This window comes from Hesperophylax consimilis, chromosome 24, assembly GCF_061612785.1.
Source record: "Hesperophylax consimilis isolate HC1 chromosome 24, BYU_Hcon_1.0, whole genome shotgun sequence".
NCBI classification, from domain to species: domain Eukaryota; kingdom Metazoa; phylum Arthropoda; class Insecta; order Trichoptera; family Limnephilidae; genus Hesperophylax; species Hesperophylax consimilis.
In genome coordinates this window covers 21433253-21449561 of record NC_142859.1, presented here as the reverse complement: position 1 = coordinate 21449561, position 16309 = coordinate 21433253, and the positions used below count along the sequence as shown (strand labels likewise).

At 34.1% G+C, this 16309-nt stretch overlaps 1 protein-coding gene across 1 annotated transcript in view; it reads right to left on the bottom strand.

The window, feature by feature from the left end:
• Positions 1 to 3777: 3777 nt before the first annotated feature.
• Positions 3778 to 16309, bottom strand: part of LOC149412079 (patj homolog) — a 96578-nt gene continuing 84046 nt past the window's right edge. Inside the window, exon 4 of the mRNA XM_089646379.1 lies at positions 3778 to 4077. Coding sequence (XP_089502505.1) covers positions 3829 to 4077 — 249 coding nt within the window. The 3' untranslated portion in view covers positions 3778 to 3828. The remainder of the gene's footprint in view (positions 4078 to 16309) is intronic.

Here is a 16309-nt window from a genome sequence, read left to right as displayed (position 1 = left end):
TGACCAACAATTTTGTTTTGAAACTCCCATTTAATGACATTCTTAAAACATTAAGCACCGTTAACACTAATCTCGGGCAAACGGAGGCCGCGGAAAGCTCTCGAAAGGAAATGGTTGGAACGTTATACCTACTCCAAAGTACGGCCAAGTTATTGGCGGTGCTATACTTGGTATGGTTCGACTTATAATTAGAATTTCCGTATAAATTTACATCTCGCTTTTAGCATAATATTACGCGGAGCGGAATACAAATTTATTTGGCTTAAATTTGTTATAGCAGACACGGAAAACTAGAAAAGGCAAAAAGCGGATTTCTAAAAGTATAGATAGTTTTAGTTTGACAATTGTTTATTTATTTGTAAGAAACAAACAGCTTTTACACAATATACAATGATAAATTTACAAATTAACTGAAGTCAAGCCACATAAGTTTCTTATGCTAAAGTTCATTGGAAATGAAGTTTTAATATCTTAAAATTAATTTTAGGTTAAAGGAAGGGGAGAGGAAGAGGAAAATAGGAAGAGGATAGGAGATGCTCCCGATACATTCCATACTCTCATATTAATAATCGATCGTACGCATTACTTCATATCGATATTTCTTTAGGTTATTACTGAAAATTTCAATGCTGTAAAATTTTGTATTATATTGTGCACATACACGAGGAATTGGGGAATTTTTTCGTATATTTGTTCTACACGAGGGTAAATAAAATAAATCAGATTGTCGGGTTGATCCAGACGGAATATGAAGATTTATTAAATTGGTAAGTTCTGGTGAGTCCAGACCATTATTTATGATTTAAAAAATAAGATTTGATAAAAAATTAGACGTCGTGTTTGGAGGGAGTTAAAATTATGAAATTGTGAAGCAGCCAATTGATTGAAAAAGTAGACCGAGGACAATTAACAGTAAGTAATTGCTAATGTGTTTACGACCTTGATACAATGCATTGAAGTGCAATTAACGGAACTTCAATCCACCGTCAATTCTTTTGCACAAGTTGCTTTGTTTGCGGAAACCTAATGCAAACGAACAGTAATAGCCTTTGAATATTTCTTTCCATATAAGGTAATTAAAAGCACAAGTAAAGGGCTGTAAACAATATTGATACTGAACGTCTCCGAAGCGCTTTAAGATGCTTGATTTTTTCGTGTATCTAATTAAAAATCATGTTTTTTGATTTAATGCATTGCTTTGTTACAAATTCGTTATTTAAATATTGCAAGAACAAATGCATCTAGCACAAAAGTCAGATTAACTTTTTGTTTTTCATCCTTTCATAAATAAATCAGACCTGTAAAATGGAGAAGTATTTTTGATATTTTCCCTGTTATATGCATTATGTAGCAAAATAATATAAAATGCGTCGCGCTTTCGTGATTTTTCAAGCGTAATTCGAGATAGGCGGTCGAGCTGAGTCAATTTCGAGTACGTGTTTTTTATTTATTTTTTTTATTTTTTTATTAGTGTCTATTTAATAAGGTGTGATGAGATTTACATTATATAAAAATCTATAATATTTCATTCATATAGTTTCTTCTTAGTCCTCCTCACTAGGTAGTCCTGTGCTGAGGCGGACTGGTAGATTTTTTTGATTTTCTGTTATTTAGTTTCTATGATGTTTTTAGTACATTTTCTAGTATGTCTGCATCAATTTCTTTCACCCATGTTTTGATTTTTTCCTTAAGCTTATTTATCTTTTCTATCTTTTTCAAACTTGGAGGAAGGATATTGTAAAGTTTGGTTGCCAGATATATGTGGTTTCTTTGGCCAAAACTTGTTTTGAATTTTGGAACATCTCGTATATCCCTTTTTGAGGCTCTTGTATCATGTATCCGAGTTTCATTAGGAGATTTTCTGTTTTTAAAATGATGTATTAAAATATTCTTGGCATATATTTGTTTTAAATTTAGAATATCAAAACACTTGAAAATATCTTTTGAGGAGGTTCTGATGGGTAATTTTAGTATGGTTTTTATAATGCTCTTTTGAGCAATATCTAAGTGGTTCATATTATTAGCTGTAGCAGATCCCCATACTAGAATTCCGTACTCAAGACGGGAATGAACTAAAGCATAAAATACTTTTTTGATGTCTTTCCTAGGTAGTTTGTTTTTTAGGTTACTTGTTACTTCCAAAGCTACATTAGAAGGTCATCTATCGTTCAATAATTCGCATAGCCTTAACTACGATTTATATTAGACAGATTAAAGTCTACAGTTTAAGCTTAGAAGCGTGCAAATGTAAAAAGTAAATTTTACAGTAACATTTTTTGCTATTGACCAAAGATGAACAGATTTTAAATTACAAAAGATATCTGATACTTAAATTCATACGCAACACGTAAAAGGTAATTTGATCAACCTGCCATTCACGTATTAAAAATATATTCCCCCACTAAAGTAGTAGACGTAAAATAAACATCTTGGTTCGCTTTAGTAGATTATTCAAAAATAATTGTCATCTAAAAGTGGAGAGACAATGTATTGGCTTGGTTAAACGTGACGTACATTATAATCTACGCCTTCATAGATGGTGTTAATTTAATTATTTTTATGAAAATACACTTTTTGCAAGTTATTCTTTTGCGAATGGTAGCAGAAGTCGGGGACGCCCGAGGAAGACATGGCACGATCAAGTGAATCAGATACTTGAGTCGGGCCATGTCAAGAGTCAGAACAATAGAAGAGTATGTATGAGACGATGTATGAATGTGAATGAGGTAAGGAGTGTGTGCCAAGACCGAGTTGTTTGGCGGTCCGTCCTCTCTGCCTACCCCTGCGGGGAAACGGCGTGATGGTTAGTTAGTTAGTTATTCTTTAAAATGTTAAGACAAATTGTTTGTTTCCACCCGTATATACGCAATATGAATAAATTGTTTTGGACTTATAAACATTCAATTCTTTCATGAAATGCTTACAAATCCAATATTGTATTTGTACGCCTTCCTTGAAAGAATTGAGTTCATATTCGGTCAAAACTATTTATTCATGTTAATATTGCGTATGTACGGGCGTAAACAAATAATTCGTCTTAATTTTTTAAAGGATATAACAAGAATAGCAAATTGTATTTTCATAAGATAATTAAATTAACGCCATCTACGAATGTGTAGATTATAACATACGTTACGTTTATCCTCAAGCCATCACGGATTATAACCACAGATGGTATATTATGTAAATTGAAGCGGGCTCGCGTATCACTTATTTTTATAATTTAAAACTTAAGACGTCTTTAATGTGCCTATGAGCCCGCATTCAGAATTTTCACCAAAATGTAACACACTTCCCTTAAACACTTTTAAGTTTTTAAGCTCTCATAAAATACTTATACATATATACTACTTATTTTTTAATATAATCTCTTTTCAGATATCAAGTTGATAAGGTAATTTCATAAAAATTCTACAATAGAAAAAAACGTAAAGAATGCCCCAAAAATTATAAAGAACATGTCTGGTTCTGTGAATTGGTGAAATAAGTCAGTGTTTTTTTAAATGCTGTTTAGCTCGTATGTCGAGAAATTGTTGTTTTCTTTTATTTAAATCTTATTTAAGTCGTTTTGTTAATATTTTTACAATTATTGCTAAAGCCTATTATTTATTATATATTTTTGTATATTAGCGCCCTCCCTTTGTCATTCGTATTTACAAAAAATACCTGCTTTTCGTTCTTCGGCAATCTTCTTCTTCAACGCTTATAAGGGAACCTTAATTCGAACTCCATGGCCCATGCGGCACCACTCTGTGATAACTATAACACTGTTTTTTTTATAATATCCTACTGGACGAAGTGAATTTGTACGTTTGGACCGAATTATAGCTAATTGGTCGCTAAGTTTGATTGGCGACAACAGTTAAAAATATTGGCATAGTTTTCACTCACCAATAGTTCCAGATCTACCCCGCCTCTATGATATACATATCGGTCCTCGTATCTGTCGACCAGGGGGGCGGGAGACGGGGGCACCAACCCTTCCGTGTAGCCGCTCTCAAGCAGGGCGCGGTCCAGTTCGTCAGGGTCACCCAACACCTTTGTGGGGATGATAGGAGCATTGCTGGCACCGAGAGACTGCAACAAAAGATGATTTGTTAGTGTAAAGGCAATACGTAATAGGTAAAAGTAAAAGCAAGCAGCGTAGGCAGCCCATCGCTCAGGAAGTAGAAACATGGTCTGCAATAGTATCCAAAGCCAAGGTGTGCTACCATGCTCAGAACTGAATGAAATTACTCACGAACAGTGCTTCCAAGATTCAAGGCGGTGAAGTAATCAGACCTTACCTCAGCATATGAGGCTATGCTGGGATGAACCTTTTATATACATAGATACTCGTGGGACTAAAAATAGACCTTTTAAAAAATAAAAAATAAAACTAACATCCACGAGGGGCCTTTGGGGAACCAAAAGGGAGTGTAAAGAAGAGCTGAGGCCACCTCGGTGGACTCCTCTGTCGTGGAACCTGCACGGAATGCAAAAGAATAGGGTCTTTTGATTGGAAAAATCCTTATCACTACAAGATCCTCAAGACGATCCATACGCTGGAAAATAAAAACCCTCACGGGACCTGGAAACGAACTCAAAAAAATGATGTGAAATGGGGGATAACACAATGGGGGCTCATGGTTTGAGTTCTGACGGGAACTATACTTTCTACCGTTTCCGCTTCAATAAATAAATAAAAACAACAAGTTTTAACAAGTGACCATGTAAAAATTATTAATAATTAACAAGGATCTGAAAGGAAACACGTAGTAAAGAAATGGTGTCAGGATCAAATTACAAAAATAGATGAAATAAAAAAATGGATGAAATTTCACGCGGAAGAAATATAACACGCCAGCTACAATTCCGCAAAGTGAAATAAAACGCGTTCTTTTCATTGGTTTTAATTTTATACCGTCTTACTAGTTAGATAATTAAAGGACCGTTCAACTTTGGTGTGGTAAATCTGACCTGAAACCTGGTTTATGACCGTTTTCACCATACAAACGTCACGGTAACAAGTCAAAATTTTCACTGTTCTGACCTTACGCGCCGCGTAATATTTACACCACGTAAGGCTAAAGTGTTTAAATTATAAGCTAAATTAGTTTTGTTTTGATCGATTGATCGTTGTACCCCAAACATCTGATTAATTAAGTATTTTTTTAAATTAATGAAATTGTCAATAAAAGTTGCTAGATAAGAACTTTTCTTGTTAGTTTCATGCGACAAAATTAAAATTTGCAGAAGCAAGTTTATCAGAATGTGTACCAAGTACGAATGTTATCAATACTTGCCGAGATACTAATTTATCGGTACAATAACCCGAGGTACAACGATCCAACCGAACTTCTGTTTTTTTCCAATACGAAACTCATTTTACACGCAATTAAAATAAACACAAAAATTTTGGCATATTTAACCTGTTAAATTTTAGTATCATCCATTTGCAATTTTGCACGGAAAAAACTTATTAATATAAAACACTGTAAATTTTTTTTAAATCTAAGGAAATTATTTTTTTCCTGATAAAAACGGGACTGCAGGTCTTCAGTGAATGAATTGAAAAAGTTCGTAACAAAGTATCAGTTACAAGCGAATTTTTTGTGAGGACGTCGGAACACGTTTTTGTATAAATACTGATATTATCGCATTCTGTCATGATATTCTTTAGGAAAAGAACACGTGTTCTTGACATTGCACTGGTTTGTAACAAACATAAATTATTGTATGCGTATACAAATGTAAAATGTACATACTTGCTTTATCTTCGAAACTTTCCTTTATTTTCAATATCAGGTGTTTTTATTTGGATTTGTTGTTAATCTTGGTACCAGCATTTGATTTTTATTTTTTGTATAAAGTTATGCTATTATTCATGTATTATTTTACAATTACATACATAAATTGTGAATTTTCTCTGTAAAAGCCCGAAAGGGCGTTAATGAATGATAAATAAATAAATAAATATACTAAATGACTAATATTTTATCAAGAAATTGGCATGCTATTTCGTTAATTTTCTCTTGTGTAATTTCGTAAAATAACAACAAACTCCATATCATTTTTACTATTAGTTTTTGGGGTGTTATGCCGTGTTGCGCTAAATCCTTCTTTAGCCAACGTTTCGGACAGCATTGCAGTTTCCATCATCAGGGCAGATGTGTTATTTATTATAAATTTCAGATGTGTTATTTATTATTATTTATTATAAATAACACATCTGCTCTGATGATGGACACTGCAATGCTGTCCGAAACGTTGGCTAAAGAAGGAGTTAGCGCAACACGGCATAACACCCCAAAAACAAATAGCAAAAATACTTTTTGCCGTGAAAATCTTAAATCAACTCCATATCATGTTTCAAACAAAATATTAATCAAGCAGGTAGTAAGACTTAAAGCTTCGCATACTTAGCGGGCATGTTCAAAATGCGAAATAACCAAACTTGAAACAAAAAGATGTGTTAATTAACCCACTATGTAACACAAATACTAACAGACATCTATTTTAGTGTGGCCTCTTTTCAGCTAACGTCGAAAGTTTAGCATTGACAGAACTTGTCACTTAAAAGTAAAAAGCTTCTAACGAAGCTTGATGATTCTAATTGGCGCTAAGCGAACATTCCCAGGGATTGACGGGCCCCATAAAGTTATTGACAAGCCTTTAAGACATTGGTAAGAATGGTAAGCCTTAGAATGAGATATTTGACTATGACGGTAAATTAATTATGCATTTTACGTAATTTAAACCATGCTTTTCTGACCAGTATTACCATCCATTTGTGGAGACATTAACGTTAAATATACATGCTGCCTTATATAAGCACAAAGGGGGTATGTGTGTCGGTAGGTATTTTTGAAGAAACGAACCATTTTCGTATTTCGTGTGGGTAAAATCATTATGGCGACCGTATCTTCAATGAGTGAACGAAAAAACGATGTTTTAAAATAGGTTTCAACATATTTTTGAAAATGAGAGCAATTTATTAAAGGATTTTCAGGTAACTATAATTTACTTAGGTGTTTCAGCGGTATCTACTAACCTTGCAGTTACCGCCAACATGGCTTAGTTTTTTGACATACCTTCAGAATGCCTTTGTTTTTGGTTACGTACCGTCACTATTGCTTGGTTTTCAAAAATTTTTCTTACTTTTTGAAATGGGTATGTTATGAGTTCTAATTGAGAGTATATTTCTTGGTTAATAAATTAACTACTACTGAGTTATTGAATGAGTTTTTGAAATTTTGTGACGTTTATAAACTTTATTCGTGTTGGGAAAAAAATTCTTCCGGGGATATTGGAAAATCTGAATTTTTCATCTCGGAAAATTCGTCGTAAAATGGGTCGAGAAAATCTTTTATCAACAAATATTTATATGTTTAACAATTTTTGGTATCATATTGTCACAAAAACTTTTTGAATTTTCTTTTAAAAAAATGTCAGATAACGGGAGTTTTTTTTAAATAAATAGTAATTATATATTCTTATGTGATGTTTGGAATTTTAATGACTGAAAATTTTTGTTCCCGAAAAGTTGGATAATTGGAAAATTGGTCGTAAAATGGTCCGAAAATGAATCTGGAAATTATGTAAGAGTTTTCGAAACTGGGAAATTTAAAATTATGTAAATTTTTTTTTTCCTTTTTTTCATTGAGTATTCTGTTTGAAAACTACAACGTTTTTTTTAATAACAGAGAGCGCCACTTCTGTTTATAACAATCTTCAACTGTACAGATATTGAATAAATAATATGATTTTTTTATTAAAAATTTTGTTAAAACCAAAAAAAAAATCAATAATAACATAAAATAATTATATAATACAGTACCATGAAAAATGGTATTCATAAGAAAAGCATTGTTTCAGATCTCCACATTATATTAACTGCAAATACTAGGCAGCACATGGTGACATATCATATTCTTAAAAATCGTTTTATCAGATTTATGATCTAACACCAGAATCTTATAATGAAACTGCAGACATGATGACCTCGGGCGTCATGAAATTTATGCACCTTTTTTGACCGAGAACATTTAGGTCAAAGCAAATGTATTTAACTGATAAAGTTATTTCTGCTACGAGACATGAAACTTTTTTAAATGTCGAAAAATGAGACAAGACTCCATTTTGATTATACGTATTCGAATTAAAAATTTGAAAATGTTGAAATTTATTCAAAACCGTTTGAATACTATAAGTAACACACGATTTAATACTGAAAAATTATTTAACCAGTAGATAGATTTGCACAGGGCACATTTGAATATTGAAAAATGATTTAACCAATAGATACATTTGCACAGCGCACAGCGCATTACCTTAGGTAGGTGGAAAGAAGAATATTTTGTAAGAAGATTATTTTTTATAGAAAGGTGACAAAATCTAAGTGAAGCCAAAAATTCTACTGAGAAGAACGTATAAAAGTAACTGATAAGGCGCAAGCATTACGTCAAATGGAAAAACCATCAATTTGCGTTGAATATTTGGAATGTCGTATTTCATATTTAAAAGATTTGATGTTTTTTTTAAATATGGGGATGTACGATGAATGCGAATATAGAATAAATAGCATTACGTTCTTTGAATTTTATTATGTAAGATTGCTATATATTTTGAGGTAGGAGAAAGGTTTTGACTAAAATAAAGACATCTTTCCGTAACTGACTTTCTGTATTTCAATGTTGATATTTTATAATTACTTAACACACCATTACCCTATTTATATTTATTAAGGCGATGCCATACGTAGTAATGCAAAATCATGTGTTTTTGTTTGAAAATTTAGTCACCTAAAAATGTTTCAGATGCTTTAATTAAATACTGTGAGTAAAATACATCTTGGCCTTTGAAACAATCGAGTATTTTTTAGATGTATCTTTTTATAAGCCCAGAAAAAAATAATGTATAAGGCCTATGAAAACTGCTTTAAAGTTCAAAATCTCCTACTTCCGAACCCATTTTCGGTTACAATTTTATTGTATAGTGTTGCAAATTAAGTTATTTATAAAATGATCGGAAAAAATTAAATATTTATGCCTATAAATCCACAAAATAAAATAAAAGGCACTTTTTGGCCATGTTTTTTTCTTGCATAAATCAAAACAGGCGGATGGTTTTAATCGGGAATTTTAACCTTATCGATAGCACTCTATTTAGGGTGAATTGCCTAATACAAAAAAAAAACCTTATCGATAGCGGATCAATTAAAAATATTACACGACGTAGTGCATTGCCTTAAGAGAGGATGGATACACGGAGAGTCACACACCACTCTCCTGAAATACAACACTTTTTGTAAATCACCTAGCTTGACCAGCCTGACTGCAACTAATATGGAAATAAAAAATTCTGGACATAGCATTGGTGCGATTTCGTATAAATGTGCATTGAATCTAAATAATCTAAGGTGAGGAAAAATTGCCCAGCAGCCATCTTGTATGACAAACTTTAGAATGATTTTTGTGCCAAGTGGTGCGAACTATTATAATTTTATATTTTGGTAAAAAGTAGTAAATGAAATTTCATGGTTTTGAACGAAGTTCAAAACCATGAAATTTTGTTAAATTATTTTTTTATAATCGACCGTACCCCTGAAACCGGGTGGTTATGGGAAATTAAATACATGAAATTTCGTGTTTATTAAATAATTATTTATTTTCATATTATAATTTCATTAGTGTGTTCTTAGTGCAGTTATAATGGATTTTATCTGTTTCATGTATAAGGAGGTCAATAAACATCGATGTATAAGTACACGTCATTGACGGCCGGCATAGTCCAGTGGTAACGCATTGGACTGCCATTCCGAAGGTCGCGGGTTCGAACCCGGCGTGCGCAAATAAATTTTATTTGATTAATTTGTGTTATTTCACAATTAATTAATTAAAATAATATATAGTATATTTGCGGCACGTTCCAGAGTGGAAGATACTACCAGTATTGCCCTGGTGTAAGACCACCATTCAGAATTGAAACGTTGCTCCAAATGGCTTTAGCCGTGTTTAGTGACTAGATCTGAATAGCCAGGTACTTCCCCACCTTCCTCTTTCCCTTCCCCACTTACCTTCAGCCTCACAACATCCCCCAATTGGGGATGCCATAGTCTCACTGGCTCCAGACGGGAGCAGTTGGGACTCTTGTGAGGTATTCCCTATAAAAAAAATAATAAAAAAATGTCTGTTTCATGTATGAGGAGGTCAATAAAAATCGATGTATCAAGTACTTGTATAGGTAAGGAGGTCGAGCATCGATGCATCAAGTACATGTCTGTTTCATGTATAACGAGGTCAATGAGCATCGATGCATCAAGTACATGTCTGTTTCATGTATAAGGAGGTAAATAAACATCGATGTATCAAGTACTTGTCTGTTTCATGTATAAGGAGGTCAATAAACATCGATGTATCAAGTACTTGTCTATTTCATGTATAACGAGGTCAATAAGCATCGATGCATCAAGTAAATGTCTGTTTCATGTATAATCCCAACGAATTGAATACCAATTCATTCTTAAGAGCTGGATTACTGTCTTTAATGCAAAGTTCACACTTCACTTATGAAATTAGATAGGCTGAGTCTGTTTTACAGATGTTTCAATGAAGCCTGCTTTGAGGAACTGCATCTCTTGTACACCGTTGCACCAACGAGAAACATGACGGAAAAGAAAGGAATTGTTGTTAAGGCAATGCACCACGTTGTATGACAATCGAATTGGGCAGCTAACAATACCGAATTCAACACCGTTAACGCCTTAACGCCTGTTTTGATTTATACAAGAAAAAAACAAGCCAAAACGAGTTTAACTTGACAAAAAAACTCTATCTTAAAGGCCAAGATGTATTCGAACCGCAGTATTTAATTAAAGCATCTAACATGATTCTAAGCGATCACATTTTCAAACCAAAAACATATAATTTTGAATTTTTTCTTAGTGCTTTACCTAACAGTTGATGTCGGCAGCATTAGGAAATACATGAGCTCTCAATATTCATCTCCATTAACTCATGTTCGATACAGTAGAGAAAATATTCTTACCAACAGAATAACTGTACAAATGATAAACTTATCAATATAACTAATCTTTGCCACATAACAACAAATAGTTTAAATGGGCGCATCTCGAACACAGACATTTACTTATATTGTATCACACCGTGTTGAATAATAAAAAAAGAAAATTTATCGAGATAACGTTTTGAATATTGCTACGTGACGTGTAACGACGTACAAAATGGCAAAATATTCACTTTAAAACACATCATTTGTGTTCCATCGATAGAAGTAATGACCGCATTATGGTGGCAACATAGAATCTCCCAGCCTTCGAGAAATGACAACTCATTTACATTCGTTCATGTTCAACCTTAACATTCAGACAAGTATGTTGGGAGAATATTCAGCATTTTACAAACGTTTCTGTTGAAGTAGTTGGTTTAGAGTTTAGACAACACTTTTGCACGTTAATATTTGCATTGACATTTGAAATATCTCATAAATAACATACGCGTAATTCGTTTTTAGCCCTAGTGTTACTAACAATTATTTCATTCGATTTTGATAAAAATAAATTCATGCTCATAAATGCAATACTTATTCTAAAACAACCATGATTATTTATGATCTTATTAATGAAATTAAATTATTTAAAAAAATATATTTTAGTGATTGATTATTTTTGTATACTGTGATATGTAATTATTGTGAATGGTATATTTATACCTTCGATATTAAATAAATAAATTATTTGCCTATCGTTTTAACCTTCTATTCTGTTATCATTAGTTCTAACAAACGATTTAGAAGATTTTCTAGTGTATCGACGTTTTTTACACCAAACGACAAGGATGTCCATTCGGTCGAATCTTATGTCTGTAAGAACTCACAACGCCTTTCTTCTGGGACATATAGAACGTGTACCAAAACGCGAAGATATGTTTGAGCGAGTTCTCTCCGAAAATATGGATTTGATACTTCACTGCGATTTTTTATGTTTAACCCATTCATGACGAAGGTGCCATATGGACCTCGAAAAAGTGTTGGACCTCAATTAGTCACATCATGCCGATATATTAAAATGGCGATGCGAAATTCAGTTTTATGTAGTCTACAAGCATATACGAACACGTTTGTCTTAGAGGCGCTCAGTTCGTTTGCATGTGCCGGCGTGAACAGACGTGTATAAACGGAGTTTGAAAAAAAGTGCAAATTTTTCAAAATGTCAAAGCGAGTGAAGTAAGTAATCCAATAAACTTATGTGTAGATTTGATTTTTTTTTTCCAAAACCGTTTATGATCCGTAAAGAATGAAATTTACTAACTATTTATAGACATATTGTTACAAAAATAATCCTTATTGTATCAAAGAGAGTACTTTGAATTGAAGGTTTTGATTTTTGGCTCCATATGGACCTTTCGGCAGATCTCACTATACATAAATTGTAATTTTTCGCAGATTTCATTGTTTTTTCGTGTTTTTTAGGTGTCTGACTGTTGAAGAAGTGATGTTACTGCTTGAAGAACAATCGGATACGAATTTGGAGGATGATGAGGTAGTGGATGTGGATGTGTATGTGGAGCCGCCAAATGAGAGTGATTTGTCCGGAGCAGATTCAGCTGATGAAGATGACGGTGGAATAATTGCCAATATTTCTCGAGCGCAATTGTTTTCTAATTGCCAAATCGTAAATCGCCGTCGACACAAAAAGGGACAAGATACGCCCGATTATGATTCAGATCAAGAGAACCCTAATCTAGAGCATTTCGGAGACGAGCGTTTGGATTCAACTTTCAGTGACTTCGACATAAATTTATTCGACGCTTCAGCATCACACGGTCAAGCGTCTGCAAGCACTTCTTTCGAGCCTCCTTTGAAACGATGCCGTGTTAGTACTGGAGACAGAGTGAATGATCCCGCTGAACCACCTTATCGCATTCCAAAACGTATGCCTGGTCCGAAAACTATGTTTCAATGGAAGTCTAACGATGTGACGCCAATTGTTTCTAGCATATTTCCCGAAGGAAATTATACCGACGTAGCTGCTTTATCACCGGTGGAATTATTTGAACTAAATTTTGACAACGAAATGTACGAATTCATCGTTACAGAATCCAACAAATATCAGACCAAGCAAGACCCTGAAAATAGTCATAAAGTATCACCTTTAACTGTCGGGGATATCAAAGCGTACATGGGTATACTTATAACATCGGGATTATGCCCGATTCCATCAACTCGATTGTACTGGAGCAGCTCTCGCCCTTTCTACAATAAGCAGATTGCGTCCACCATGTCTCGTGATAGATTTGAACAGATACACAAAATGATACACTTTGCTTCACCAAATCAGTTCAATAGTGCAGACCGGATGTGGAAGTTACGTCCATTTACAGATAGGCTTATTGAACGGTTTATGCGAAACTTCCACCCAGAAGAAAATTTAAGTTATGATGAATCGATGATTCCATACTATGGCCGCCATGGATGTAAGCAATACATAAAAGGCAAACCCATTCGATTCGGATATAAAGTGTGGAGCCTAAATACACCCTCCGGTTACTTGATCTATTTTGAGATCTACCAAGGCAGCAATCCCCGGATTCCAAAGGAGTATGGTGTTGTAGGCTTGAATGCTTCACCACTACTTATGTTGGTCGATCAATTGCCAGTGGAAAAGCGCGAATTGCCATATCACTTCTACTTTGATAATCTTTTTACGGGTATGCCATTGCTGTACTATTTGCATTTTTATGGATACAATGGCACAGGTACAATTCGAGACAATCGGATTCCCAGTTCATCTCCTATCCCCAAGAAGAAGGCAACAATGTCAAAATACAACAAAGGTGTGCTTTCTCGAGGACATACTGAAAGTGCGCAGACATCATTTGGCAAGACCCCCATCTACGTTACTCAATGGGTTGATAACGCTGTTTGTTCTGTAGCTTCAACAAAATACGGAAAGAATCCATTGGATCTAGCAAGCCGTTACTCACGGAAGGAGCAAAAAAAGATCAGTATACAGAGGCCATATGCAATTCATCAATATAACACGAATATGGGCGGAACTGACAGAATGGACCAAAACGTTGCATGTTATCGCATTACTGTTCGCCAACAGAAATGGTGGTGGTCCATTTTTACCTGGGCCATTGATGTAACCATTCAGAATTGCTGGCTTCTGAAGCGCAAAGCCACGGGCAATTTTAAATTGGGGCAGTTAGAATTCCGTGAAGAAATATCAAAGCATTACTGCGAGAAGTATTCTATCAAGAAATACTTCAAGGTACCCGACAAACTCACCAAAATAGGTCAAACGGCGATGCAGTATGATACCTCCGTCCCCCATTATCCTGGGCCAATACCGATAACTGAGACTAATAAGGGAGGAAAACTGTCTTGTGCATCTTGTAAAAGCAAGCAGCGCATCCGTTGCATCACATGTAAGGTCGGACTATGCGTGAAATGCTTCGAGGGCTATCACACTAAATAATGTTGTTGAAAATTACACTTTTTGAACAATAAAGATGAAAAAATGAAATTTCTGACTAGTTATTTGCCGAAAGATCCATATGGACCTCATCCTTCTCGAGGCTCCTGGGGGATGAGGAGACGATTTTTTCAAATTCCGAAAAAAACGTTCTTATTCTACTTTCAAAACCAACCACTCTGTGAATTTTCTGCGCGAAATTCGAAAAAAAAATAGTTCGTCATGAATGGGTTAAAAACAACGAATCGTGTGCAATATTCGGATTTCATGCATAAATTGCCGTATCTTATTTCTTATTGTGGATACTAATTCGATAATTTAAGATACCTTTGTCCGTTAAATCAGTTTCACTAATATGTTCATTGCATTGATCAAAAAATCTGAATCCGAAAATATCGGGAAACCCGTTCAACTATTCCGGTAGGAAAGATTCCGTGACTTGTAGAAGCAATCCTGACTAAAGAGTTGTCAACCCAACTTGATAGAAGTACCTACTACTACTCCATTTCAAACTCTCTTTCGACGTCATCCGCAGAGACTTCATCCGAAGAATCCTTATATGATAGAATTTTTGAGTCTGATAAATATATTAAAAACAATGAATCAAAAAAAGTATGTATCTTATTGTAGTATTTTGTATTTAGTATACAATTGAGAGTGGTACGTTCTGTGACAATAGAAAATGCTTAGATATAACTTAAGCTTTACCCAAGTCAGCGTGTGGCGACGTACACCAGCATTCACTTATTTAAAGTCTGGAAAAACGTTCTTGAAATTCATTCTTTCGCCATGGACGTGAATAAACTTATTGACGTAAAAAATTACAATTGTTGCGTATTACAATGTAAGATCAGTATTAACTACATTATTATGCACGTATAGTACCAATAAAATAAAGCTATGAGCGTGTATTTTATGCTGTCGTATAACATTTTTTTTTAAAAACCTATACACAGTGAAATGGGCGTGTATAGACGTACTGTCTCAAACATAATGGCGTGTATGGACGTATTTTTCGCAGTGTGTAAATACGCAGGGTCCACTGTTTCCACTAAGTAACCACGAACTTTACAATTTTTAAGGTCCAAAAAGCTGAAAAGAAAATATTCTCCCTTTAAGCGATATTGATCGCGTCTATTTTAAAATCCTTTGTTTCGAGGGCCATTAGGTTCTGCCTCATTAAGCAAATTTTTATTTTGTATTTTCTTTGCAAAAAGATGCTTATCCCAACCCAACCTAATTGGGGCACTATAATAGGTTTATCTTAATTCATCTTTCTGATTGGAAAGTAAATGAAAAAGTCTCTTTTTTCCATTCAACTGAGGGATCTACAGCAAAACCAGAATCAATTAGTGGAAACTTAAGACAAAGAAAATAAAACAGGGGAGGAAGTAATTGCAGTCGCTGAGCTTATCTTGGCCTAATCGGTTTCAACTTGTTCCGCCGCTTAATAAAGGGAAAAGAGAAATGTTTTTTAAATTTTTTTTTTAATCGTGGCAAATTAGCTATTTTATTTTTTATATTTTAATCTAATATCATTAACCTGAAACATTTGTATAAAATTTTAAAAATCTTTCGATAAAAAATAAATGCCGCCGACGGGAATTGAACCTGCACCGTTTTAACTGCCGGTCAGGTGCTCTACCAATTGCGCTACGTCGGCTTATTCAAAATCCGCCAAATTTTTCGATGTGCTGGTATTTTTCACTAAACAAGTATTGCTAGAAATAAACTGACTTTATTTTTATAGGGATGCTTTGAAAATACTAAATCTCCTGCTAGATGGGGTCGAGACATACGATATGTTGAAGTATTTTGACTAGTGAATAA